We start from the raw sequence: 11,649 nt of genomic DNA, 5'->3' as shown, positions 1-11,649 counted from the left end.
AGCAAGACGTTATATCGAGCCTATCTCTACCACTGACCTCCATCTGACAGCACCTGTATTGTTCTGGCAAAAGCCCAAAGTTAGATTTCAAGTCTGAAGCAGTGATATGGGGTGAGGTAGGCCAATATCTTCAAGTTCTGCTCTAAATCCAAAAAGTCAGTAAAACAAAGCAAGTCGTATTCAAGAAACAGGCTCTCACTCCTCTTATCTACTGCTCTGTATAACTCACAGAAAAGTAAGATGGAGGCAGCAAGCCAGAAAGTGATGTTCATTTGAGGTTTATGAAAGTGCTGGCCTGGCTCTTTCATCGCATTTCATCATTCTGTGCTTTGGTTAATGAATGTAATGAGAGCCAAAAAAGCAACAAATGAAGAGAACTCCATGTTTTCTGTTCATCATCACTAAAATTTCGACCTAAACTGGGTCTACCCTGTGGATAATTTGGAAAAGCTGAACTTGATAAGAAAAGCTTTTATGATTTTTTTTTTAGAAACACAAGGAAATTTATTGACAAGTAGTGCTATCAGCGCTATCATCAACAATTGAGTTGATATCCTGACTTAAAAACATTTACCTACATTTTGAAGCATATGAATTGCTTTTGAGTTGCACAGGCTTCAAACATACCGTACATGTCTGAGCCAGATTTTGATTCCAAGTCATGATGGATTCTTCTGTGAATGCAGAAGGACATTGTGACAATGTCTTCAGAGAACCTGTTCAATTTTTTTTTTTTTGATTTATACTAATGCTTGTCTACTTTTTTTAAGACGAGTTAATTCAATGATCAGTGTAACAATGATAGAGCTACTTCGCTCAAGGATTTATCAGTGTTGTGAATCAAAATAATCTATTTTGCTATGTATGAAAAATCTATCTGCATGAGTTCTCATTTGTTGAAACTTTTTGCATAATATTCAGATAAACATCTTGTAGCTTTCATCCTGAAGAATCAGCAGAACTGTTGTCATTTTAAAAATAATATTCTAAATAAAATTCTCACATGTTTTTGACTTGCCATCCAGGACCATTAGATTGATGATGAAGTCTGCAACATATAATTTGATAAAGGGTACACAGTGTTATCATTCTAACAGTGTGTGCATGTCCTTCTAACCGTTTTTTTTTTGTTTGTTTGTTTTATTTATTTATTTTTTTGCCAACTTCCTGTAGAAGTCAGGGAGCACGTTAAGAGGTATCGGCTGTTGTGTGCTACACGCCTCTGATCCAGGCCAGTTATTGACTTCCTGAGATTTGAATTAATTACTTGCTTCACAAGAGAAGCTGGATTGCAGTGGTACCCCCTAAGAAGTCCACTCATTCTTTGGGAAACAGCCCCATGGACTTGCAGATGGTTTCACTGAGATGTGCTTTTCCCAGAGAGAACAATTACACAGGGGATTGTGGAGGCTGGCATAAACCTGCAGCACACAGTCACCATTCTGAACATTTCAAAACAGCCATAGGGGAGGTTTGTGACTTAACATAAATTAGACCACCAGGGAATGGGAGATGTGAAGTGGTGGAAGGGAAGTATTGCAGATAAATGTGCTGCACTGAGAGTCTCTGCACCACAGAAGAAAGAAAATTACAATGTGACATCTTGGAATTCTATTAAAAATATTCTAATTAAAGCAGTTTAATGTTGGACAAATATAATCACAGCAACCTTATCTGCTGACATATTCTAATTTCCTTCCAAATCCAGTTCTGTGTGTTTAAACACCATGTAAAGAAATGATAAGAGCAATTAATGATGTTAAGAGACAATTACGGTTGGTGATGTCTGAAAGGGATTAGCTGCGCGCCGGGTTTGTATCATGCTTGCTTACAATCGGCTCAGGGCCTTGTGTTTGGTCTCTGTCTGCCACCAAAGAACGTACTTCAGCTGGGAAGGAGTATCCAGGAATGCAGGGGTTACCAGTGGCTGCTAATTAACCTCGCATTGTGCTCAGTGACAAAGAAACAAAAGGAACAAAGTGGAATTTCAATGCAGCAGATTATCACAATTACAATGAGCATGGCGCTGGATCATGCTCTTAATAGGGATTTTCACACCGGCCATGACAACATGAGATTGGATCAAAGACAAATGGAGTTACATTAACAAAACAATGTGGTCTTGTCATGCAACAAGCTGCTCCATCTGCGCTTTTTCGGGGGCTTCAAGTGCACAGCATCAACGGGCTCCTTGCGCCTAGATGCTCGCTCCTCCTCAGCAGCTCCTTCTCAGCAACTCTGGATTTGATTGTGAAAACTTTATTGCAGCTTTGTTCTGTTAGAGGGGAGATAGCATCCTTCTTTAAAACACACGGAGACAAAGAGGAAGTGGGCTGTGTGTTCTTTGCCAGTTACTGTTGTCTCTGTTTCTGTCCCACCGGCTGAATGGCAATTACCACTGACTTCCTATGCAGCGCGGAGCCCGGGCCCCTCTGAGGGTGCCCTGACCCCGTGGTGTCCAGAGGGAAGAGAAGGGAACTGTCAAAACTTACACGTCTCCGCAGTCCCTTGGGGAGTTCTCTTCCAGCTGCTGCCCCACGGGGGCTTTGCTGCACACTCCTGCTAATCAGCTCCATTTCATCTCTGGAAGGCCCCTGAGAGCATGCGGGCCCTTTTTCTCACCTCTGTTACCCGTCACACCTTTGAAGTCCCACTGCAAGTGTTAGTTTATGGCTGGAGAGGGTCCGATAAGATCCCAAAGAAGGTGGTGAATCAGGTTGCTGTCTCATGTTCAAAAAGTGGGAATACAAGGCTGCTAAAACCTACAGAATCAGTTACTGTTCTAACACCTGACAGCTAAAGCACTCGACAAGCAAAAACATTGCTGTGTGAAAACTGGTAAGTAGTTTTATTAAAGTCACTTATTTGGACATTCGGATGAGACTCTCACAATAGTGTAAGGCATAAGCAAGTGTTTGCTCATGAGGCAATTCTTTGAAAATATAATGAATGAATGAAAGTCAAATAGTTTAAGTTCAGCACATTTACTTAACTGACAAGCTGCAACAGAGCAGTCACCTTTGATACTCTTCTCACACCCTTCACAGGCATGTCAGACTGAAAACAAGATATTACATTTTAATTAAACAAAAGTTAATGTCTAGTAAAAAGAAAAACAAACAAAAAAAACATGATTAGCAGTAAGGAGGTTCAGCTCAACGCTGAAGTCATTCATTCCCCAAATTTTACTGACGTGCAAATGCCTTTTGAAAATTTTCCCACCCAAAAGGAGTGAAAATTTTGGGATATCTCAATAATAAATTGATGCATTTTTATGGTATTCTGTGTTTTAGACTTTCACTAAATGGTGCATAATTGTAAAGTTAAAGGAAAGTGATTTATGGTTTTGAACAATTTTACAAATAAAAGTCAGCTAACGGGTGAGAGTTATGTACTTTCCTGGCATATCATGCCATTTTATAGCACAATCAAGTAACTATGTTACCGTAAGTTCTTATAAAAATGTGGTATATATCAAACATAATTTTAAAGTTCTTTGGCTTTGCTATTTAACACTTAGAAATTGGCCTATGTCTCTTTAAGAAGCTCCAACTCATTCTGACACGCCATCTTTAGTGAATGACAACAATAGTGCTCCTCCATCATGGGGTTTACAGTCATTCTTAGGTGCATCAGACTTAGAAATAGTTCATGTGATGAGCTCAGCAGAACCACAGTTCCAGCAAGTGTTTGTTAAATGCTGCTGCTGCTAGTCTGGAGGTACTGAGTGGTTGTGACGCAAGGTAGCGGTGTTCTGTGAAGGAAGCTCGGCTAGTCACTGCAGCTCCAAGGAGGAGCTTTGTGGAAATAGGTGGCAGTTTGTGTCACTAAGAACTTATTATGCACAGGAAATCCAAAGATTTCTCAAAATGATGAGAGAATAGCATTATAATATAATAAAAAGAACAATAAAAAATAGGGCACTTTAAAATCTGCCATTTGTTTGTAATGAGCCCCATTACTCAGCCAAACCTAATGAAAATTGGTGAACAAACAATATCATCAGAACCAACAGGTCAGAGACAAGACAGGTCAGACATGAAGTTGAGAAGAAGGCTAATGTGTTGGGATATAAAACAACATATCCAGTTTTAATGATCACAGAGCTCTGCTCAATTCATCAGCTGAAAATGGAAAATTATGACACAACTAAGCTACCAAGGCATGGGTGTCCACTATGATGACTACCTGTGCAGTATATTAATCAGAGAAGTAGTCAAGAAGCCCAAATTCTGGAGCAACGGGCTCAGGTGTAGGAATCTGCCAGCAGGACAAGCATTAATCGTATGCTCCATATCTGGCTTTGATGGAAGGGATACATCTTGAAAGAAAGCCATAAAATGTTCTGTTCCAGTTTGGCTAAAGGCCGTGTAAGGGACATATGCTCATGAAGCATGCTCTTGTCAGATGAACCAAAAAGCAGAACTGTTTGACGCAGAGGTGGCAGCACCATGCTGTGGTGATGTGTGACTTCAGCAGAAAGAGGAACCCTTGTCAGACATGATGGGAAAGAGGGAGATAAATACAGGACAATCCTGTGGGAAAACCTGTCAGACGCTGCAAAGGAGAACTCATTTAATTTTCCTTTAGCTCCACAGTCACGCACTGCTTTCTGTTGTTATAAAATGTTACAAAGCTTAAGCGGTATGACTGTTTTGCAAGGCACTGTGTGTTGATCAGATATAAATACTGGAAGTTGAAGGTGTCAGGACTGAAGCCTGGGGCAAGATGAATGGTTTCTGTTAGATGTCTGCCCTTTACCTTGTCTCAACCTGCCCGACACTTTCACACTCAGGCAATAACAAGAGATTCAGTGTGCATAGTGAAGGTGAAGTTGAGGCCATTGGTCAACCGCAAAAGAAAATCACATAAGGTTTTTTATTATTATTATTATTAGTACCTTTAACTTTATTTACAGAGACAGAAACAACAGATTCCAAGTACATCCCATATAACATGTTTTGCCTTCTCAGACACTTGACATTTAAACAAACAGAAAACAGCTAATGTTCACACTCCTGAAAACTTTGAATCTACAAACAGTTAAGTTAAAAATGTGTCTCCTCCACACACTCTTACATTTGCTGCCGCACTCTCCCAGAACTACAAATTTTTTCTTGTGACACCAACATCTTTTAGTGCACTTAAAAAAACGTCCACTGTCTGCTGCACAGTGACAGAGTGGAAAATGTATTCTCTCCAATTTTTTTGTAGGTTAAAATATGTTCAAATTTACAGCACTAAAAAGTTTCTCTCCACTTTATAAACCACGATCTACGGCCTGCTGTAACGTCGTGGGGGGACACTGTTTGCCGCAGCTCAGTGGAATTTCACCGCTGCCACCCGCTGACATAATTTGTTTCACAGTCACCACCCAGAAGCATGAATCAGATGTTGACACTCTAATTTCATGCACACATGGGTGTTTGGCTGAGCCGGTCGTAGATGCAGCAGCACCCTCCCTCCCTTCATGTCTCTTTCCCTCTGGCTGCCCGCACCATACCTGCCCTTTGCCCTCAGTCACAGCCAGGCGGTTTATTTACCCTGGGTAGCCACACATTATCACTGATGATTTAAGCTTTTAGTGCCATAACGATGATGTGCACTGTGACATCTGAAGAGAAAGCTGAAATATTATTCTCACTGCAAAAAGTCATAATCTATTTGAGATTAGCTGAATCTGGATTTAGAGGCTTACAGGGAAAATAGTCTCCTTCCCACTAATCAATGAAGCCCACAGGTTGCTCTGTTTACCACTTAAGTAAATCTGTTTACCATCGTCCGCTGCTCCGTCTGAAAATATTTGCTTTACTGTGTTGTTTTTGCAGAGGAAAAGTGCTCACATGATGTGATAAAATAAAGCCACAAGCCATGTTTCAAAATGTCAAGAGCTTGTCTGGGATTGGCACATTTGCAGAGTATGATTAATGCAAGTTTTGTCTATTCCTGATTATTTTTCCTCTAGAAGTTGGCGCTGACAAGCTGCTGTGGGAAAGAGAGCGAAAGGATGAGCTGCACTTTGTGGTGTTTGTCCTCATTCTGTCATCTCAAAGAAGGCAGAGGAAACTATCTTTGGTGAAAGTGACCAGCCGGATGCGGCCGACGTGGACATAAATGCCAAAAGAAAAGAGGGGGCAATTGGCAATATTGTTTACCTCTCAACAAATGTGACAGGCTCTCCTGTGACTGAACATAAATCCTGGAGATAAACACATAAAGTGGAAGTTGTTTGTGTACAGAATGGAGCTAGGTAGCGGCAGGGTTTGCTGAGACACTTGCTTACTCGTGACAAACGGTAAACACACTGTAAATAACAGTACCCTGTCCGCATCAGTTCTTCACTCGGGGTTAAGTTGAGTTTATTGCAGAGGCCAGTGCCTGCATGCATTAGGCAAATCATAAATTATATATACTAATTACCTTGGACCCACATTTAATGAATTATTTTAATTAAACTACAACACAGGCTTTCATTTTTTTTGTGCTTGTGGTCTATATTTCATCCCCTGCCTGAGATGACCTTCTTCTTTGTCTAAGTGGAACACAGTTGAAAGAACAAGGACAGCGCAGTCCTTGTACAGCTACGTTCATACAGTTGACTGAAGTGTGTGAAATGGTAAAAAAAAAAAAAAAAAAAAAAAAAAAAAAAGAGCAAGGGAAGAGAGGAAAAAATTAAAAAATAAATTACAAATTTACAAATTGGACAAATTTTGGATTTGCATTTTTAAGCTTTTTTTATTATTGCATTATTTATTTCAATAACATTCATCAATTATTTCCTTATTTGTGCATTGTAATTTGAATGATTTTACACTTTTAGCATAATTTTATTCTGTTTAATCTGTGTTTGTTTTTTTATCGGTAATAACATTGAAACCAGCACAAACAAGCACTCTGTTTATATCCTCGGGTTGTTTCTTTCCCTAAAGCATAAACCACAACCTGTTTTAAGATGAAATATGCAAATTTTGAATTAATGTAATTTTTTAATTAGATGAAACCTGCGAGTTATTTTTTTTACAGTTGAAATGAAGGAATTAGTTTACAATAAAGTTTATAGATACTTGCTATTATTTACATGTTTGGTTATTATTGCACAACAGACCATTCTTTCCCTACAAGAAAAATAAATAAATAAAGTCACTAAAGAAAAACGAAAATTAAAGAATATATGTTACACTAAATTAAATTAAAATAATTTTTTGTGTGTTTTTCTGACAATTTTTTTTTTAGCTATTATTGTTTTTCTTGTGGCCAATTAATGATGCATTTTAAAATGTATTTTGCGTTGCGATTCTAGCGACAATCTGAAAAGATTTCCATAATGATTTACTTCTACGCTGTAAAAAAATAAATAAAAATAGGATCAGGAGGGCATTTATTTATCCAGAGTCAGAATTAATGGTACAAACACAAATGCACAAAGTAAAGGAGGGGGTAAAAAAAAGAACACTGTTGTACAAACAGTCCACGGGGGGAGGGGTGGATTTAAATTCCAAAAGGGTCTCGGCAGCTCGTTTCCTAGTTCCCCAGTCAGAAATGTTTTTGTGGAAGAAGAAAAAAAATCAGCCTTTTTGTCTTGCTGAAAAAAAGGCTAAATCTACATTGGTGGCCCAGTCGAAGTTTACAATTCTTTGCACTTTCAATACAAGTGAATGAGGGCGAATGAAGTGGCCCGAGACCCTTTATTTGATCTGGATTGCATAAAGTGACGGAATTCTAATGTATTTGTTTAATGCTCCGAAAGAGCCTGTTGCTTATTTAAGCCCCCTCCCCTTTTTTTCAGTAAATATAGAAATCGATTTTAAATCTCTCAAAATTGAAATAATATCAGTTAAGGTGTTGCTGATATTTTTGTCTTCATATCTGTTAACCTGTTGAATTAAATACCCGGAAAAAAAGAGTAATGCGAAATTTAAAGTTCAAAAAGGGGAGATTCATTCATGTAAGTATTTAGTCGTCTTCGGTGATATTAGTTACAAAAGAAAAATGTTTATTTGCATGCTGCGTGCAAGTCTTTTAAATGTTTGTTGTGAGACCCAACAGCGTTTGGCTCGGCTTGATGAATGAGGCTGGTTGTCTGCGCCGTGAGCAGATCGTTTCAGCTCCCTGCATCCTAATCGACTGCACAAGCTTCACCGAACTAAAGGCTTTCCTGCTTTTCACAATTATTATTATTATTATTATTATTATTATTATTATTATTATTATTATTATTAATTTAATAGAATTACAATTTGAATTGTATAATAATAATAATAATAATAATAATAATAATAATAATAATAATAATAATAATAATAATAATAATAATTTCTAGCTTTTTTGGATTAAACCTTCAGAAACATTTGTGATTGTTTACTTCATTTTTAATGAGAAAATAATTTGATGACCATTTCCCCCAATTATTCGGAGACTGTTTGCACACTTTTCCAAAGCACGCATGCTTGCAAAAATAAAATAATAATAAGAAGAAAAAACAAATCTGGGAAAATAACTAGAATTTGAGTGAAACAAAAAGACAAAAACAACAACAATAACAACACCAACAGGAACAGTACAAATTCAGGAACGCATGCTTCACCTTAAAAAATTACAAATTTTACAGCACCTGATAAACATGGTCACCACGGCTTTTAAATTAAATGCTTCACAGAACATTTTTTTCCCTCCTGTAAAATAGATATTTAAAACGTAAAACTAAAAAAAAAGTGCATTTTACAACAAATGTTCACATCTTGCATTTTTGAGGACGACAATATCTATATCTTTCAGTTTTTTTGGAAACATTTCGTAACTCACTTTTACCTTCCTGTCTTATCTTTTTTTTAGGGATGGTGTATGAACGGACCTAAATACTACTCCTATTTGGTATTACCTTTAACCATCATTCCAGCGTTAAAAGCAAACAAAAAGGAGTTTTTCCTTTGCAATATTATTGACAGTATGGTGGTCCCACGGAAACGGTGCAAAAGTTCAAATCAGAGTTCTTGTCAAACTAAAAAGCACCCGACCCTGTGGCCCCCATCATCAACACTTACATATCACAACAAACTGAAAAATAGAACTATCAAATAATTTATATGTTCAAGAGCAATAGTTCGTGTGCAGTTCTGTGCTGGACTACGATTTAAAGCGACACATTCAACACATATACACAAATAAGTCGATATGCAACCTCAACTCGCCTTGGTAGTGTCCGACTGCAGAAAATATAAACTTTGGGTTTTGGTAATAAGGGGAGTGGAACCTGGACAAATTCGGGCGATCAGTGCACGGCCACGGACTGCAGCGTGGAGGGGCTTGTCAGAGTCTCGCTCGGGGTCGCCGGGCTGCTTTGGCTCGTCGCTGTCTGTGGGGAGGTCGGGCTCAGAGACTGTGGAGAGTTTGATAGGAACGCGGGGATGTGGGGCGGAAGCGCGGAAAAGCCCGTCATGGAGGTCGGGGTGGGCTTGATCGGCACTGGGATGGCCGGTAAGGACTGTCCCCCGTGACACAGCGACTTTAAGGGCACCCCGTACGCACTGTAGTCGCTGCTCGTCATGGAGATCGGGGCCGCCGTGTCGATCACGCTGCTGTTGTACATGTGGGGCCAGGCCGTCGTGAGTTGGTTGTGCAACGGGTACCCGGCGGACATGGACTGCATGGTGGAGAACGCCAAGCTGCCGGGGACCTTGTACTCCCGGGCGATGATGTTCTCTATGGCGAACGGGTGCTTGAAGGTGGACGACTGGGATACTCCGAGGTTGTACGATGACATCTGGGGAAGGTGCGTTCCTGTGGCCGCGAGTGCGCTCAGTCTCAACTTGGCTTGCTGCTGGAGGTAATGCGCAGCATCTGACTGCTTGGTGGGGCCCAGGTGGTCTGACGCTCCCAGCACCTTGAATCTCTTGCGGCGCCTCAGAAAACTTCCATTCTCGAACATGTCCCCGCAGTTGGGGTGCAGAGCCCAAAAGCTTCCCTTACCCGGCTGGTCAGGGCGCCGGGGGATTTTGATGAAACAGTCGTTAAATGACAGATTGTGTCGGAGAGAGTTCTGCCACCGCTGCGTGTTTTCTCTGTAATAAGGGAACCTATCCATGATAAACTTGTAAATTTCACTGAGGGGCAGCATCTTCTCCGGACAGCTCTGGATTGCCATGGCGGTAAGAGAGATGTAGGAGTAAGGTGGCTTCTGGTCGCTGTACGTGTTTCTCCCCGGACGAGGCATCCTCGATGTTTCGTAAAAACAAAATAAATGAGTACAATGGGACTGTTAAAATAGAAAGTTTAGCTTCCCTCGCTTCCTCGATGAAAACTCGATTCTTCTCACGCAAACGACGGACGAGGAAAGTTTCGGTCTTGGCTAAAGTGGAGTTGCGGTGCGCGTAAAGAAGCCAGTCTCTGAGCGCCTCCGCACTGGAGATGGACGGTGCGCATTTACGGAGCGTCTTTTCCGGAAAAAGCGTATCAGTCTGTCCCGTCAAGGTTGCGAAACGGACTTCATTTGGGGGTTTCCCTTCGAAGAGACTAGCTGTCGTGCGCCTCCATGGCCTTCCTCTAACCATCTGATAGTTTTATGTAGTGACATGAGCAGAAAAGAACCCCTGTAGAGGCGCTCCATTAATGTGCCACCTCTTTGCTATCACATGACAATTGCCATGGGAGGGGTGGGGGAGGCGGGAGGGGAGCTGGGAAGGAAGGCATAATCTGGTTTCATTTACACCTATTTACACGGACACCTTGGGCCAATGGAAATCATTTCCATTTGAAGACAGAAAAAGGGGGCGAAAGAGGCTCGGTTACCGGATGGCACTCAGTGTGTGAAGGTATGCGTTCTTCTGCGGACTTAACGCTCCGAATTTAAATTAAAACTAGGCATATTTGGTATGTTATTATTTCTATTTATTAACCCATGTTTTTTTCGTGTGTTGATGAATGTTAAGACTCAAATTGAAAACTACATTTTGCAATTTTGCTGTAATAAACGCGAAATAAAGTGTGCATTTTTTTAATAAATTGCATGTAGTGTTTAGGAAATGCATTTAGTTGCCATAAAATTGTCTATGTTGCAGACACTGTAAAATAAATAATTTGCCACGAGTAAGTTTGTTGACTATTAGTTTTTCTCAGCTAATTTCACCCAGAGCAGAGGGAAGGAAGAATTCAAAAACATCAACACAAAGCAAAACAGCGCTGTTCAAACTGAAACTTCATGAGGCAATCAGCTCCATTGTGCTTATGTTAAAGAAGATTCAAAAAGTACTTCAGGAATGCAAATAAAACCCTCGAGGATGGTGTGGCGAAAACTGTATAAAATATCCATAAGTCAATTATATGAATGCAAAGCCCCGAAATGGGGAAGCCTATTTTCAACCAAGTTCTATTCAAGCTTTTTTTGGCCGTGCAGGGCCACCTTTTTACGCTTGGAGGGTTCGCAATGCCGGGGGACCACACACACGCACATCCAGATTTACTCATAATTTATGCTAATTTCTCCGCCTCTATAAACCCACAGCGCACCCCATCACCAGTCTGATGGATTACGACAAGAATCGCATTGCGGGGGAGCACCGAGCTCTCTACTTTTACCCAGAAACCTGCAGAGGAGCGTCCTCCGGACTGATTAACGATCTGAAATCATCAGTCAGGACAAATATGTAAAGCAAT

The 11,649-nt window shown here is 40.3% G+C and overlaps 1 protein-coding gene across 1 annotated transcript; it reads right to left on the bottom strand.

Moving 5' to 3' along the window:
- Window positions 1-8,326: 8,326 nt before the first annotated feature.
- On the bottom strand, window positions 8,327-10,590 carry foxb1a (forkhead box B1a). The gene has a single exon (XM_044123793.1). The coding sequence runs from the start codon at window positions 10,208-10,210 to the stop codon at window positions 9,269-9,271; it is 942 nt and encodes a 313-aa protein (XP_043979728.1). The 5' UTR covers window positions 10,211-10,590; the 3' UTR covers window positions 8,327-9,268.
- Between the last annotated feature and the right edge of the window lie 1,059 nt (window positions 10,591-11,649).

Source organism: Gambusia affinis, linkage group LG08 (genome assembly GCF_019740435.1).
Source record: "Gambusia affinis linkage group LG08, SWU_Gaff_1.0, whole genome shotgun sequence".
Lineage (NCBI taxonomy): Eukaryota > Metazoa > Chordata > Actinopteri > Cyprinodontiformes > Poeciliidae > Gambusia > Gambusia affinis.
Note: the sequence above shows the minus strand (reverse complement) of the source record. Positions and strands in the feature narration are given on the sequence as shown.